This window comes from Hemicordylus capensis, chromosome 1 (assembly GCF_027244095.1).
Source record: "Hemicordylus capensis ecotype Gifberg chromosome 1, rHemCap1.1.pri, whole genome shotgun sequence".
In the NCBI taxonomy this organism is placed as follows: Eukaryota; Metazoa; Chordata; class Lepidosauria; order Squamata; family Cordylidae; genus Hemicordylus; species Hemicordylus capensis.
The window spans coordinates 443479181-443495569 of NC_069657.1; the positions used below are offsets into that span (position 1 = coordinate 443479181).

At 45.4% G+C, this 16389-nt stretch overlaps 1 protein-coding gene across 2 annotated transcripts in view; it reads right to left on the reverse strand.

Annotated features, from left to right (window-relative positions):
- Positions 1-16389, reverse strand: part of EFEMP1 (EGF containing fibulin extracellular matrix protein 1) — a 100552-nt gene that overhangs the window by 66872 nt on the left and 17291 nt on the right. For both annotated transcript variants that reach the window (XM_053246415.1, XM_053246404.1), the window contains exons 2-3: positions 12024-12118; positions 9592-9679 (exon numbers count right to left, since the gene is read on the reverse strand). In XM_053246415.1, the coding sequence (XP_053102390.1) occupies positions 9592-9675 (84 nt within the window). In that variant the 5' untranslated portion in view covers positions 9676-9679; positions 12024-12118. The remainder of the gene's footprint in view (positions 1-9591; positions 9680-12023; positions 12119-16389) is intronic.

A 16389-nucleotide genomic window follows, 5' to 3' on the forward strand; every position in this document is an offset into this window, starting at 1 on the left:
AGGATAATGTCAAAATGTTAATTTTTAATGTTGGTATTCATAAAATGGCCGAGAGCAGACACCATTTAGAAGAGGCATTCTTCCCAGTTAGAAGAGGTATTCTTCCTTCACTCATGAATATTTCTTCTAAGATTGTGCAAAACTACAACGTAATACAAACATCATCTTAAGAATATACAAAGCTGCCTTATACCAAGTCAGACCATTGGTCCATCTAGCTCAGTACTGTCAATGCTGACTGGCAGTGACTCTCCAGGGTTTCAGGCAGGAGTCTTTCCCAGTCCTACCTGGAGATGCTGCCAGGGATTTAACTTGAGACCTTTTGCATGCAAGCATGGAGATGCTCTTCCACTGAACTGTGGCCCCATCTTAAAAGAAAAAGGTATGTTTGTGCCTTCAACATTATAATCTTGAGTATAAGGAGATTGGATCAATTTAATCAATCAATTAAAACTCATTTGATTAATTGACTGAGGTTTTTCCATGGGGGAGTAGCCCTATTTGGTGCCCATGGAAATGTATGTGGATTAGGCGACGTGCATGCCTGAGTCTGCCGTGCTAAGAGCAACATTTTCATAGCTCTATGGAATGAAAACAGCTCGAGTTAATAAATCAACTTGTCATCATGAGTCAAGTTCACCCCTGCCGTAACTTCGTAGGCATCTGTGCACTTTGTACCAGTTATGGATCTGCCCCAGCTTGTTGATGGCTGCGTTGCTCAATATGTGGGCTGCAGTGGTTTTCTGAGCAACTTTGTTACTCATGGTGCTTAAATCAGCAGCCCTTGAAATGGGGAAAAACCCAAACTGTTTCTGTTTATTATTCACAGGTGATGCTATCAATCTGCCAGATCTAGTAACAAGTTGGAGGGGAACGGGTCTCAAGTGTAACAAGGGGGCAGAGGACAGCTAATTGCATTATAATTCCAGCTCTCTGAAGGAATGACTGCATCCGGAGCTGACACAACTGGAATTACTGTAGCTACAAAAAGAAAGCCCAAAGCCCAAAGGAAAACAGCAGATTTACTGAAAACTCCCCCGTGCCTGTTAAATGCACAACAGCAGTCATACCCATTTAATAGCACAAAAAGAGGCAGTTCACAGATAACTTATCCTGGAGGAATCCTATTCACTCCAACATGACTGCACCATTTGTTGACTGTGGATGGTCAACAAATTCCCTCAAGGGACTCCATCTCTCTTTTACTGCAAAAGCAGTGGGAAAGGGGCAGCGGACGTGTTGCTGACTTGAACAGAACTGAAATCTGAGCCTTAAATATGCTTGTCAGGAACCCACCCTGATGCCCCTCCCAAGTCCAGGGAGGTGATTTGTTATATATTATTTTATAACAACCTGGTCTCTATGGTCTGGGAATTTATTAAGTTAACTGTACCACTAATTCCACAGTCTCCACATATTCACCAATCAAGTCCCTCACAAACCCCTGAACAACTCTCTCTCAGCTACATCTGTCCAACCTCTCACTCCTAACTTCTCATTCCAACTGACTCTCTCTCTGACTATCTGTTCCAACTGTCTTTATTTAACCCTCCCTCCTGAACATTCTATGACTGGCTGTTATGGCAACTCTTGCTTGCACACTCTCCAGCGTGCTCTCTCTCTCCTGTATGCATGTTTCAACACAATGCTTTTTAACTATACAAATTATTGGAAGAGGGGCCATAGCTCAGTGGTAAAGCACACGGTTTGCAAACAGAAGATCCTACATTTAAGCTCTAGCATCTCTAGCCAAAAGGATCAGATGATAAGAAAAACTTCTTTCTGAGACCCTGGAGAATCACCACAAGTCAGTATAGACCACGGTCAACCAAGGATGGTCTCCAGCTGTTGGACTGTAGCAGATTACAGCCTTCGTCTCACGTGAGGGAAAGAAATGCTGAATCATCCCTGCCGAGGTGCCTGGCTAGGATTCTCCTAAAACTATTCTGTATTATCGATAGGTTCAAAATGCTACCGCCACCACACCCCTTTTATTGACAGAGCTTGAACCTTCCTGGGCTTAGGGTGGAATCCCAGGGAAAACTCTCTTTATTTTGCTATTGGATAAGAAAAAAATCTTCCATGTGTAAGCCTAAACATGGTGGAAAAACTGATAGCTGCTGAACGTTTGAGGACGTGCTTGCACTTTTCCCTATGCTAAACCTCCTGAAGCCATAAGCCCTGGCTCCTTGCCTTGAACTCACCAAACTCTGGATGAGAGTTCAAGCTTCCTGCCCTCCTGTCTTTCAAGGATATGCAGAATTATTCTCCTGCAACCTCCATGGCCAAATGTCCTCCTGTGCACCTCCAGCCTAGATTCTCTAACAAAGAACTCCCTGCTTCCTGGCAACAGCTCTCTAGGTCCCACCTACCTGGTGTATTGATTGGCTGAGCCCTGGAGTTCACCAGCCTGTCAGTCAAGACATGGTTCATTTCCTGTTAACTCTTTAGGGGGACGGGAGGCTGATCACTACAGACTACAACTCCCATCATCCCCAGTTGCAATGTATTGTGGCTGGGGATGATGGGAGCTGTAGTCAAACAACAATTGGGCAGCTTCAGATTGGCCAGATCTGGCACAGATATTTATTTATTTATATACCTCCTGATATATCTGCTAACTCAGCAATAAGAACCTTTTAAAGTGGCGAATCTCTTTATTTAGCAACTAGCTCTATTCATCCCCAGGACAGCATCCCTCCAGTGGCTGTTGCTGGTGTCCATCATGTTTCTTTTTTTAGATAGTGAGCCCTTTGGGGATAGGGAGCCTATCTATCTATCTATCTATCTATCTATCTATCTATCTATCTATCTATCTATGTAAACCACTTTGGGAACAGTGTTCCCTCTAACATGGATTCCCAGATGTTGTTGACTACAACTCCCAGAATCCCTAGCTGCAATGGCTTTTGCTTTGGGATTATGGGAGTGGTGGTCAACAACATCTGGGAATCCCTGATAGAGGGAACACTGTTTGGGAACTTTTGTTGAAAAGCAGTATATAAATATTTGTTGTATATAAATATTTGTCGTATTCATATCTCTCTCACGGCAGTGTACATAATCCAAATTACAATATAAAAATAAAATAAACACAATTAAAACACTTTCACAGAATAAAACAAAACAAATTTTCCACAGCCCGAGGAGGTCATACTCCAATTGGTTGTGGACCGGGCATGCTCCAAAGACAGGACTGATTTCAGAATAGAAGGCATGGCTAGCTTCCTGCCTGGGAGGTGGCAAAACCCCAGTTCTGGTCCTGTCTTGCTCTGGAGAACAGGTTTGTGAAGTTGTTCCTTAGATTCTGTGCTAAACTTCTATCACTGGCCAGCTTTCTCTTATTAATTGGATTCTATCTTCCCCTTCTCTATCTTAGCATTGTGCCAGGGTGGGAACGAAGTCAAAATTCTATCAAAAAGCTCTAAATTCCTTTTGGTTTTCATTTGGCGCAATTAGGGTTTTTTTCTACTTTCATTTTTGGCCTCAAGCCTTGTTCTTTGGCTTCATGATGCAGCGTTCTCACACTGGAGCCCCTCTAGAGGGCTCTCTATCTGAAGGGCCGCACTCCAATTCCAGAGGCAAGTTGCTCCCTCACGACTCTCCCTCTGCTGGCAAACGAACCCACTCGGCTTCTCCTGACCACGAGCGCCAAATGCGCGAGAACCTGGTACCCCATGGCGGGTCCCTGGAAGCCTCAAAAAAGCCTCATACAAAAGCAAAGAAAAAATCTAAACACCTGGAGGAGGTTAAGAAAGCAAGCGGGTCATCTTCTAAGAAACGTCGGCACCGGCTTCCGCCATTCCCCTGAATGAGCAGATACTGCTCGAAGCAGTTTGTAAAGATTGCCCTCCCTGCCGCTTGCTGACACCTGACCAAGTTGCAGACAAGCAGCTTTTTGATCAAGGGGATCTGCCCCAGGTGCCTCCGATCCCTCCTCTCACCCCGCTTGAGGTGACTGAGTCTCCGGCTCACCCAGCAGAACCTGCTCCCCTCGAGCTGCCGATTCCTGTCATGGAGCCCCCAGTAGAACGGGAGCAACCCACGCCTCTGGTGGGGCCCCTACTGCCATTACCGGCTCTACCTCCGCCTTGCTTTCCGACAACTCTGGTGACTCCCCTTCCTTATCTCTCTTCCTCTTCATCGCAGCCTGTGCCAGCCCAGCCCAATCGACCTTTGGATCCGGTGGGGCCCACAGAATCCTGAGGACATGAGTAACGCACCCATACCTGGCAAGGACCCATTTCCGCCAGATACTGCAGCTTGGTTGGTGGATTTCATTGTTTGGCAGTGTGCTTCTATCATTAAGGCCCACATTCCCTCGCTGCCTCCTCCCTCCCCCACTCCTGCCCCCGGGGCTGATCACCACCACCCCTCTCGTCCCTCGTCTCCAGCCTCTAGCCCTCTTAGGCAGCCCATACCTGCTAATGAAAGGGGCCATTTCCAGCCTCGTCCCAAGGGCACGTGCAGGAAAAAGAGGGCCAGGTCTCCTGCCTCATCATCATCTGAAGGGGTGCCTTCTTCCAAATGGCCTGGGCTCCTTCTGATTACTCCATCGGTTAATCCACTGCCTCTGGCCAGGGCCCCCTATCCTGTACCAGCAGAAGTGCCTTCTGGCCCCTATTTGAATCCTTCCAGGCCACACATATTTCCGACCATGAGGCGGCCCTGAGTGACGCTAACAATGGTTCTCCATCAGACAAAGAGGAGGGAGAACTTTCAGACAAAAATGCCCCACCTCCTCTCCCTTCCTCTTTCTGCCTTTTCTCTTCTTCTGATTTTGAAATTATGCTCTCTAAAGCTAAGTGTGCTAATAATGACATTGCCCCTCTGGATGTAGCTCAATCTACTCCATCCCTGGACCATAATGTTTTTCCATCTGGCTACACTCCTGCAGCTACAGTTCCTTTCCCCCCTCTTTTCTAAGAGGTCATGTTAGCAGAATGGGCTGCCCCTACCTCTTCCCAACCCTTGGGCCTCATCTCTAAGAAGAATTACAACTTAACGCAGGATGTTTCCTCCCTCCTGGCAGTACCCTCAGTAGAACCCCCTGTGGCGCAACTTGTCTCTGCTTCTGTGGTAGGTAAAGAGGGAGATGAACGGCTGAAATCACCTGCGCAAGACCCATACAGCCTCAGCCATGGTGATCAAAGCCACTACCACTAACTCCATCTTTGCCAGGGCCTCAATGCTCTGGGTAAAGGAACTTGCTGCCACGGTACCCCCTGAGCTTACCAAACTCCGAAAAAGGGCTGAACAAATTAGCCAAGGCCACAGCCCTTATGGCTGACTTCAGTCTGGACTGCATTCAATATACAGCCTGGGCTATGGCCTCGGGGGTAGCAGTCCGTTGTTCCTTATGGCTGAGGTATTGGAATGTTGACTCTAGATCCAGGCTTAACCTCTCTTCCACTCCATTTACAGGTGCCAGGCTCTTTGGTGAGGCCTTAGATGCAATCCTAATCAAAACCAAGGATAAAAAGAAGGCCCTCCCGACCGTTTGTAGGGACTTTTGTAGGCCATTTATACTCAATTACCAGCCTTTTTGTTCCTTCAGAAACTTTTCCAGATCAGCAGTCCCCTCACCTAGAGACAACATACCACCCCTCCTAGCGCAACCAGTGGCAGCAGTGAGGAGAGGGGATATTTAGGGGATGATCCTCTCATTCTTTCCCCCTCTTCCTCCCAGCCCCACATAAACAATGACTACCCCCCAATGGGATACAGGCTTCTCCATTTTTACCCACAGTGAGAAGCCACCATGCAAGATCACTGGGTACTCTCCACCGTCGCTCACAATTATGCCCTAGACTTCCAACTTCACCCTCAAACTTCACCAGACCATGTCACCTGGTCCCTGAAGTCCAAGAACCCAACAAACATCTTCAGCTGAATCGGGCCATTCAACACCTGGTCCAGATCAATGCCATAGAACCTGTAACATCGACTGAATTATGGTTCAGCATCTACTCGCTTTTATTTCTAGTACCAAAAAAAGACAGATCTGGAAGGGTGATATTAGTTCTGAAGCATCTCAACCACTTTATTCTCAAATGAAAGTTCCACATAGAATATCTCTGTACAATCAAAGAAGCGGTGTAGCCCCAAGACTTCCTGGCTTGGGGCTTCCATTGATATAGCCGAGGCCTACCTTCACATCCTGATCCTACCAGCTCATCAACGGTACCTCAGGTTCTACTATGATGGCCTGCATTTTCAGTACAGGGCCCTTCCCTTTGGGCGCTCATTGGCCCCGAGGGTCTTTAGCAAGCTAATGGTGGCACTGGTCGCTGACCTCAGGATGGGCGGAATCTATATAGATTCATAATTTGATGATCACTTGATCAGGGCACCCTCCTTCCATCAAGCGCAAAAGGTGGTTCAACAGACCCCCCCATAACTCTGGACTCCCACAGTTTTCTGGTCAACCACCAGAAAAGCCACCTCATCCCACCCCAATTCTTCAAGCATCTGGGGGCAGTTTTTGCTACCTCACAGGCAACGGTCTCCTTGCCCCCAGAACGGAAGAAACTGGAAGCCCTCCTCTGCCCACTCCTGCACACACAGTCAGCAGACTTGATGACACTTGCTCAGTTTCTAGGGTACATGATTGCTTGCCTAGAGTGTACCCCATGGGTTTGTTGGCACTCACACCCCTTACAGTGGCTCCTCTTCCCCTTCCAGGAGGACATCATGGCCTGTGTCCATAAGGAAATTCAGCTTCCACCAGATGTCCAACAGTCTCTAAACTGGTGGCTGTCCTCCACCATGCTTTAGGGCCTTCCCCTGGTCATCTCGGATTGGATCTGGGTCACAATGGACGTAAGCCTCCTGGGCTGGGGTGCCCACTGTAATGGCCAGTATGCATAGGGCACCTGGTCCCCATGCAAGAGGACCCACAACATAAACTGGTTAGAAGTACGTGCAGTATGGTTGGCTCTCCTGTATTTTCTTGCCATAATCGACCACTCCAACATCCTAGTACACACGGACGTGACCACCAAATCACACATCAATCGCCAGGGCGGCACCCGGTCCAGAGAAATCATGGCTGAAACCTACAAGCTCCTCCAATGGGCAGAAAAACACCTCACCTCCATAGTGGTGGAGCATCTCCAGGGCATAGTGAACACTCAAGCAGATTGGCTCAGCTGCCAGTCCATAGACCTGGCAGAGTGGTCCCTGAATCCAGAAGTTTTCCTTTTGTCACTCACTGCTTCGAGAAGTCTCAGGTGGACTTGTTTGCCTCCCCTCACAACCATCTACTTCCCAGGTTCTTCTCCTGATTCTTCTCCCCTTGAGTGGAAGCAACGGATGCCCTGTTGGCTCCTTGGCCTCCGAGCCTCCTTTACACCTTCCCCCCGACAGCAGTCATGGGCAAGTTCATTCAAAAACTCTGCATCGAGAGAGCAGAACTGGTTCTGATCACCCCATTTTGGCCATGGAGACCATGGTTCTACAATCCAACACTTATCAATTCATCGTCCATGGTGTCTTCCACTATGGCCAGATCTTCTAGCTTAAGGGCCTATCCTCCATCCAGAACCCTATTGGCTCCAACTCTCCGCCAGGAGGCTGAGTGCACACTGTTAGCTCAAAAGTGCTACTCTATTTCAGTTCAAGATACCATTCTTGCCTCCAGATGTCCATCAATGAACTGCATTTACCAAGCCTCCTGGGCGGCCTTTTCCAGGTGTGCCTGAAGTCCTATCCTTCCTCCAGGCTGGCCTTGACATGGGCCTTTACCCTGGCACCCTGAAGCGACAGACGTTAGCTCTTTCTTCCATTCTCCGACTGTCTACAGCGACTTCCTCACAGCTGCATCCTCATCTCCAGAGTTTTCTCAAGGAAGCTTCTAACCTAGCACCCTCTACTATTCGCAGGTTTCCTACTGTATGTGGAACTTTAATAAGCTTCTCAATGCCCTTAACAAGGGCCCCTTCAAACCTTTAGCTGAGGTTGACCTTTGTTTTCTCTCTTTCAAGCTCCTTTTCCTGGTGGCTATAACTTCTGTCCATAAGTTCTCGGAACCCGGTGCCCTTTCCATCCATGAAGAGCTTCCAACCTGATGCCGTGATCCTGAAACCAGACCCCACCTTTTCGCCTAAGGTGAATTCCGCCTTTCATTGCTCGCAAGACATGGTGCTGCCATCATTCTGCCTGTCTCCAGTCCATCCTAAGCAACGAATGTGGCACCCACTCGACGCTCGACGTGCCCTACAGATCTATCTACATAGAACCAAAGCCATCCAACATTCTGATGCTCTCTTTATATCTTTCCACCAGTCCTCCCTCAGTGCCAAAGTATCCAAGAACACGCTTTCCAGTTGGATAAAATCAGGCATTTCTCTAGCCTATGAGTCTCTCAATCTGTCCGTACCCCATGGCATTACGGCTCATTCCACCTGCAGCGTGCCTACTTCCATGGTTTTTTCAGCTAATGTTCCCTTGTTAGAAATCTGCAAGGTGGCCACGCGGGCTTCCATTACGCCTTTCATCAAGCATTACAAGATTTCCTCGTTCCACGCAACCCAGGCCGCTCTTGGCCTCACTGTCCTCCAGCAAGTAGTCTGATTCACATCCCTTCATTCTGCCCCCTCCCCCATTTTCATCTGCTTGTGGGATACTATTGGAGGATGACCTCCTCAGGCTGTGGAAAAAGAAATGTTGGTCTCACCGTGAAAGGTTCTTTTTCACAGCTGAGGAGGTCATCCGGCCCATCCAGGGATGTTCATATTGTTTCATTGGGGCCGGGTGCCCTGAGTTGTTGGGTGGAGGCGACTTCCAAGGTTTTTAGCTTTGCAAGCTTTCTGTACATATACTCCTGCCTTTTATTTTCTCTTTTATGTGTTTTTTCTCTTATCTTTCTTTGGAGCACATCAGAAACTGGGGTTTTGCCACCTCCCAGGCAGGAAGCTAGCCACACCTTCAGTTCTAACATTGGTCCTATCTTCGAAGCATGCCTGGTCCACATCCCATACTATTGGAGGATGACCTCCTTGGCCTTTCACGGCAAGACCAACGTCTCTTTCGCAGAGTAAAACAAACAGTTTAAAATTAGTTTTAATTAAAAGCCTGAGAAAACAGGTGTATGTTGTTGGGCAAAATGAACCAATGGGCCGCTTCAGTCTGAGATAACTTCACATGCTCATCTTGCATTTTAGAGAATTACATAAACAAAAAGACAGGCCACTGTTCTGAGCAGTTTACAGTCCAAAAGTTGACAGTGAGTGGGACAATAATTATTTATTTAGGGAGAAAGGGGCCATAGTTCAGTGGGAAGCACATGGTTGGCATGCAGAAAGACCCTGATTTAGTCTTTGGCACCTCTAGAAGCTAATAGCACTATATTTAATGCTATTACTTAATAATAGCACTATATTAAATGCTGTGTGAAATCTTCATTTCAATTCCACTTCTGGTTGACTGTGGAAGAGCAATGGTTCAGCCATACTAAAGGGCTTTAGTGTGGAAGCCACTCAAGTTTCAGACAGCCCCACCAGACAGATATAGGTGCCATTAACTTCAGCCAAGCCTGCAGGATTCCTATTGGAAACGCTAGCACACAATTTTTTCCTAACGAAACATTACCGTAAATGTGATGGTTTCATCCACATCCTGTGAGAATACTCCAGTGAGCATCAGTGCAGCAAGGAACGTGAACACCACCATCATAAACCTTAGAAAGAAGAAAGACGAAAACCCAAATTTTAGAGAAATTTTGTACTCTGTGAAACACAAACAAAAACATGGTTGCCATTAGGAAAGGTGATCTTCCACTTAACACCAGTAAGATTTTGGGGAGATATGCAATGGGCTCCCCACTCCTCATGGTTCAGGCCGCAGGTACTTCTGGCAAACAGAGGTCTAGTTTTCACTCTGGTAGTAAACCTGTATGTGGGTTGTACCATTTCAGACTGCAGGGGGAGGGAGGATTCACATGAACGGATGCTCCTCTATACAAAGCAAATCCCTTTACACAGAGAGCTAGACGTCAGGGAGAAGGAACATGATGGACCTTTCTCCCTGACTTGTGTGTAGAGTTCTGTGTGCAGGGAATTTTGGGGGGTATGAAATCATGTGACCAGCCTCACCTGCAGTCTGAAGTGCTGCAGCTCTGTCACAGGTTTTCCACCTCAGCAAGAACTAGGCCGCACTATTTGCACACCAGTAGTGCTACATAGTATTGTTAAAGTGGCATGTATTGCATGCCACAAGCACAACATCCTGGTTTGGGTTTAAAACAAACAAATAAATAGGATCACTGTTGAACCTGAATATTACTATACTATTACTACTACTTTTCTTCCACAGAAGTTTCCAAAGTGGCCTACATACCCTGTAGTTCCCCTGTAGTTTATCTATCCCCCACACCCACCCCCGTTAGTCACTTTAGTTTTATTTAGAATGTAATTTTAATGCTGTCTTGTTTTGCATGTTTTTGTACACCGCCCAGAGTCTTCGGAGTGGGCGGTATATCAGATGTTTCAATAAATAAATAAATAAATAAATAAATAAATAAATAAATAAATAAATAATACATAAATACAGTTGTCCTTCGCCAACCGCAAGGGTTCTGTTCCTAGAAATCCTCATGGTTGGCGAATTTGAGGTAGGTGAGACATTGAGAGTAATGGGGAACAGGGGGTTAAGGAAATCGCAATTGGCAAAGTACCTTAAAATGAAGAACAAAATAGAACAAATCCCCTGACCCCCAGAAATGACCCCTGACCCCAGAAATTGTCCCCAAAACCGCCCAAATTTTTGAAAAAAGGTGCCTAACTGTGAATCTTCAGCTTGAAGTTGGCAAGGGTGGAGAGAGTTTCCCAATCGCGGATATTCAAATCTGCAATTGGGAAACCCATGATAGGCGAAGGATGCCTGTAATCTGATTCCTGGTCACCAAAGGGCTCACATTCTAAAAAGAAAAACAAGGTAGATAACAGCAACAGCTATTGGAGGGATGCTGTGCTGGGGTTGGATAGGGCCAGTTGCTCTCCCCTTGCTAAATAAAGAGAATCACCACTGTACAAGTTGCCTTTTTGCACAGTTAGCAAGGTACATTATAGTATCGTATAGTATAGTATAGTATGGCACAGTTACTATAGCAGTATAGGATAGCAGTTGCTATAGTTATAGGCAGTGTTCCTTCGAAGGCGCGCACATGTGTGTGCACTCACATGGTTTTTGATGTCCGCTCAGTTAATTTTAGATCCTGCTCAGGCTGAATCAGGAAGGTCCCCCTCTGAATACAAATGTGCACACAGTGCCTTGATACTACTGCCCAGAACAAAACTCATTTCGCATACAGATGAAAAAAATTAGGGAGATCACTCATTATAGGTATAAAAAACCTGTAACCCCAGCTTTTTCTTGCAAATCAATTCCAAATCTATCTATGGGTGGACATTTAAACAGGACTGAAAAGAATGGCACACACAGGGAGTGTTCAGATGATTCTCCCCATAAATATAAATGCAAAAAGGGAGATAAGGGACTGTGTCAGCTGGTCCTGTTACTAATGCATTCTTAGTCCCAGCTGTACAGGGTTTTCGCCCAAATGGCGAACCCACACATTTCTAATGCACATTTGGCTCAACTCATTAAAACTGGGGATGGTATGGACCTGGGAGTATGCCAATGTCAGGGGTGGGACCAGTGGCCATGGGCCTGCTTCCTTACTACGTGCTGGGTATTCTCCTGCTAAGCAGACAATTTGACACCTTTTCCAGTGATGGCTCCCTTACATTTAGCAAGGGGAAAGCAACCGTCCCTGTCCAACCCAGAATAGCATCCCGCTCAGTGGCTGGTGGGGGTTTAGATTGTAAGTCCATTTAGGACAGTGAGCCATCTCCCCATTCCTTTTTCTATGTAAACCACTTTGTGAATGTTCTTGCTGAAAAGGAGAACAAACAAACAACGATGAATGTGTCTGAGGGGACATGGAGGAATATGTGAACAGCCCCTCCTCACACACACCAGAGTCTGAAATAGCATCCTTGGAGAGACAGTGGAAAATTTACCTGAAGCCGGGGGCAGATCAAAGCCCTGGAACACACTAGGCAAAAGCTCCTGTAATTCAGTAATGCGGCAAGTCTTTATGGATATCTTTCCACAGCTGGGGAAAAAAAAGATGATATAATAATATATCATTAAACATCCCTAACACGCAAACTCTTGCTCTCTAATGCAACATAAGCTGCATGTTGCAGTATTTGTGTCTGTGCCTGTATATATTTTATGTTGCTTTCGGCTAATATGTAAAGTGTGTATTGTTTTATTTTATTTTTTGGTAACTTTTCTAATGAAAAATAAGCTGACTGTTAGTAAGTGTTATACGCATTTGCTACATCTTGTCAGATGTATCTTTAAAATATTTGTTGATGAAAAATGTTGAAACACAGTTCCATTTGTAACACCCAAAGGCGATTCCCACGATCAGTGGGAAGCGCCATAAGGGGGTTTGTGGGGAAAGTGGGCTTAGCCAGCTCTCCCCTCAGACGATCACTATTGCAGTCCTGGGCGGCCGGAGCGGACAAACTCAGAAGAAGAAGAAAAACAGGGTGAGAAATAAGACAATAATGTTCCTAAGATATGACAAAGGCTCACTGAAACATGTTCTAACGTAACACTAAAGTGCACAGAAAAGCAGAACAAGATAATAAGAATTAGATACCAAACTGTACTCCTGCTCACATATAAAAATTTACTTCCCTGAAGACATATTCAGAAATCTGCAACTACCAAACATTTCACAAAATAGATGACTGGGTGTAGAAGTGGGTTTACTTCAGAGGTTGGCAGTTTTTTCTAGATGGATGGCCAATCTATGGCGCATACATCAGGGGAGGAATAATTTTAAAAATCAGCACAAGGGTCAAGGGAAGGATTCTTAAATATGGGTCCCCAGATGTTGTTAGACTACAACTCCCATCATTTTCAGCCTTCAGTCTTTGTGGTTGGGGATGATGGGAATTGTAGTCTGGGTCTGGGGACCCAAGTTTGAGAATTTCCAGGTTACGGGACTTCTCTCTCCCCCTTTCCCTGCACTGGACCACTGCTTTAGACTGCCTTTTGGGGGCGGGGGGAGAAAAAAGAATCAGTAAGTAAAAAAGGTGCCTCTTTGCCCAGTTAGCAGGGGTGCTAATAGATATAGTGGGCATAAGAGAAACAAGTGAGAGTAGATAAAAGGTGATTACATATAAAACAGTACATATTAATACTAAAAGGACTAAAAATACTAAAAATAGTAGATAATACACCAAAAGCATGAGGGCCTAAAAGCCTGAGAAACAGTAAAAGTCATAAAAACACATGAAAAGCATTTTTAAAAGGGGTGGGGCATAAAAATAGATGTAATAAAGTTAAAATAAATGAGAAGACAAAAATACATAAAAGACTGAGTAATAAAACTGGAAAACAGCCAGATTAAAGGTTATAAGGCACAGGAAAAAAGGAGGCGCTTGAGCAATTGCAGGGCCTGCCCAGAGTCAACGAGGGCCAGATTAAGGCTGACAGGACTCACTGCCTGTCATCCGCCGACGAATGCTGATCGCAGCCGCAGAGTACCTGGCGACACTATATGTGATGGCAGGCTTAGAGTCAGAGAAGTAGCAAGGAGCTGTAGAATCGGCTCAGATGACCGGGATACTTGCTTAGCAATGGAAGGATGAGGGAGGCACGAATGTCTCTATATAGAACCAGCAGTAGAGGAGAACATGCTCAGTAGTTTCAATCTGCCCTAGGCCACAGGGGCATAGCCGCTCTGCAGATGGGGTCCTTCTATAACAGCCTTCTAGCACTGCTGAAAGGAGGCCATGACAGCAGCGAGCCAAAGTCAACACCCTCCTGTGCTTTGGAACCTCTAGTTGGGTGAGGTATGCTGCTGGAGAAGCAGAATGTCGAAGCCCGTCACTGATATTAAATTTTGGGACCCTGCTGAGATAGTTTATTATTATTATTATTTATTTACACAGTCGGACAGGTGTTATTGACTGGTTTGTTTTATCCAGACATCGAGTCCTTCCCAAGGACCTGGGATGGCTGAATTTTATGTTCAATGTTGTTGCTGTTGTTATAGATATCGTCGCAGAATATAGGCTGTTCCCAGGAAAGCTGCTTTTTGTAATTGGCTGATGGTGATTTCTGTGGCCCCGATGGTGCTGAGGTGCTCTTCAAGGTCTTTTGGAACTGCACCCAGGGCGCCAATTACCACTGGGATTATTTTGGTCTTTTTCTGCCACAGCTTTTCAATTTCAGTTTGTAGATCTGTGTATTTTGTGATTTTTTCTATTTCTTTTTCTTCTATTCTGCTATCCCCTGGTATTGCTATGTCGATTATTTTAACTTATTTTTCTTTCTTCTGGACTACAGTTATATCTGGTGTATTGTGTGGCAGATAAATATTATTTCTTGTTTACAAAGTCAGAAAGGTGTTATTGACTGGTTTGTTTTATACAGACATCGAGTCCTTCCCAAGGACCTGGGATGCCAGAATTTTATTGTCAATTGTTATAGATATCGTCGTAGAATATAGGCTGTTCCCAGGAAAGCTGCTTTTTGTAATTGGCTGATGGTGATTTCTGTGGCCCCTATGGTGTTGAGGTGCTCTTCAAGGTCTTTTGGAACTGCACCCAGGGCGCCAATTACCACTGGGATTATTTTGGTCTTTTTCTGCCACAGCCTTTCAATTTCAATTTATAGATCTTTGAATTTGGTGATTTTTTTCTATTTCTTTTTCTTCTATTCTGCTATCCCCTGGTATTGCTATGTCGATTATTTTGACTTGTTTTTCTTTCTTCTCGACTACAGTCATATCTGGTGTATTATGTGGCAGATGTTTGTCTGTTTGTAGTTGGAAGTCCCATAATATTTTTACATCTTCATTTTCTTCTACTTTTTCAGTTTTATGGTCCCACCAATTTTTGGCTACAGGTAGTTTGTATTTTTTGCAGATGTTCCAGTGGATCATCCCTGCTACTTTGTCATGCCTTTGTTTGTAGTCAATCTGTGCGATCTTTTTACAACAGCTGATTAGGTGGTCCACGGTTTCATCTGCTTCTTTACAAAGGCGGCACTTGCAGTTTGTGGTGGATTTTTTGACTTTTGCTCTTATTGCATTTGTTCTTAGTGCCTGTTCTTGTGCAGCCAGTATTAAACCCTCTGTTTCTTTCTTCAAGTTGCCATTCTTAAGCCATTGCCAGGTCTTGGTGATGTCTGATTTTCCACTTATATTGTGCAAATATTGACCATGCAGTGGCTTATTTTTCCATTTTTCTGCTTGGTTCTTGATTTGTTCTTTCTTGTAAGCCTATCGACATCACTGGGGGGGTGCAGAGCATGATTGATGGTCATGGTTTTCCTGGTCTTACTATCTAGCGTCTCTAGCTCTGCCTGGGTCCAGTCTATTATTCCTGCAGCGTATCTGATAACAGGTATAGCCCAGGTGTTTATGGCTTGTATGGTGTTCCCACCATTGAGTTCGGACTTGAGGATTTTTCTAACTCTCCTGATGTATTCACTTCCAATTTTTCTTTTAACTTCAGTGTGTGCGATGTTATCAGCCTGGAGAATGCCCAAGTATTTGTAATGTTCTTTCTCTTCCAGGTTCTTGATCTTGCTTCCATTGGGCAGTTCTATTCCTTCTGTTTTTCTTATTTTCCCTCTGTTCATTATTAATGCAGCACACTTGTCTAGTCCAAACTCCATTGCTATATCGCTACTGAATATACGGACAGTGTTTAGCAGTGATTCGATTTCTGATTATTATTATTATTAATTCGATTTTCTATATCGCCCTGCCAAAAATGGCTCAGGGCGGTTTACACAGAGAAATAATATATAAATAAGATGGATCCCTGTCCCCAAAGGGCTCACAATCTAAAATTTTTTGGCGCTCAGTGTCTATAATGAGCTACTTGATGGTTGCTTTTGCCTGCTCGTAGCCCATGCTGAGCAAGGTCAAGGGGGAAAGGCCTTGTTATCAAAATTTTGTTATCAAAAAACTAGTTTGTTATCCTGATTAACTGGGGATGTAGGTTAGTCCCCGGCCCCTCCTTGTCAGCCCACCCAACCTGAAACCCCAACACCCAAAGCGGCCCGGACGGCTTTGAAGTCTGGAAGGGTTGGTTGCAAAGGGGAAGGTGCAGAACATGAGTTCGACTATTAATCAGTGCTGCCTGGAGCCCCACAACAGCAGGGGCCCCTACAATTGGAAGGTTTACCTTATGAGAGCGCAGTCAAATGGAGAGCTGAAAACACATTAGCGTTTCTGTTTTCTCCAGTGGACTGGCCCTCTCATGAGAAGGCAAAACCCCCGCCGTCAAGAAGACGACAGTGAGGCTCTACACACGAGCGGTATGTAGAGCCTTACTGGCTCTGCGGGGAGAA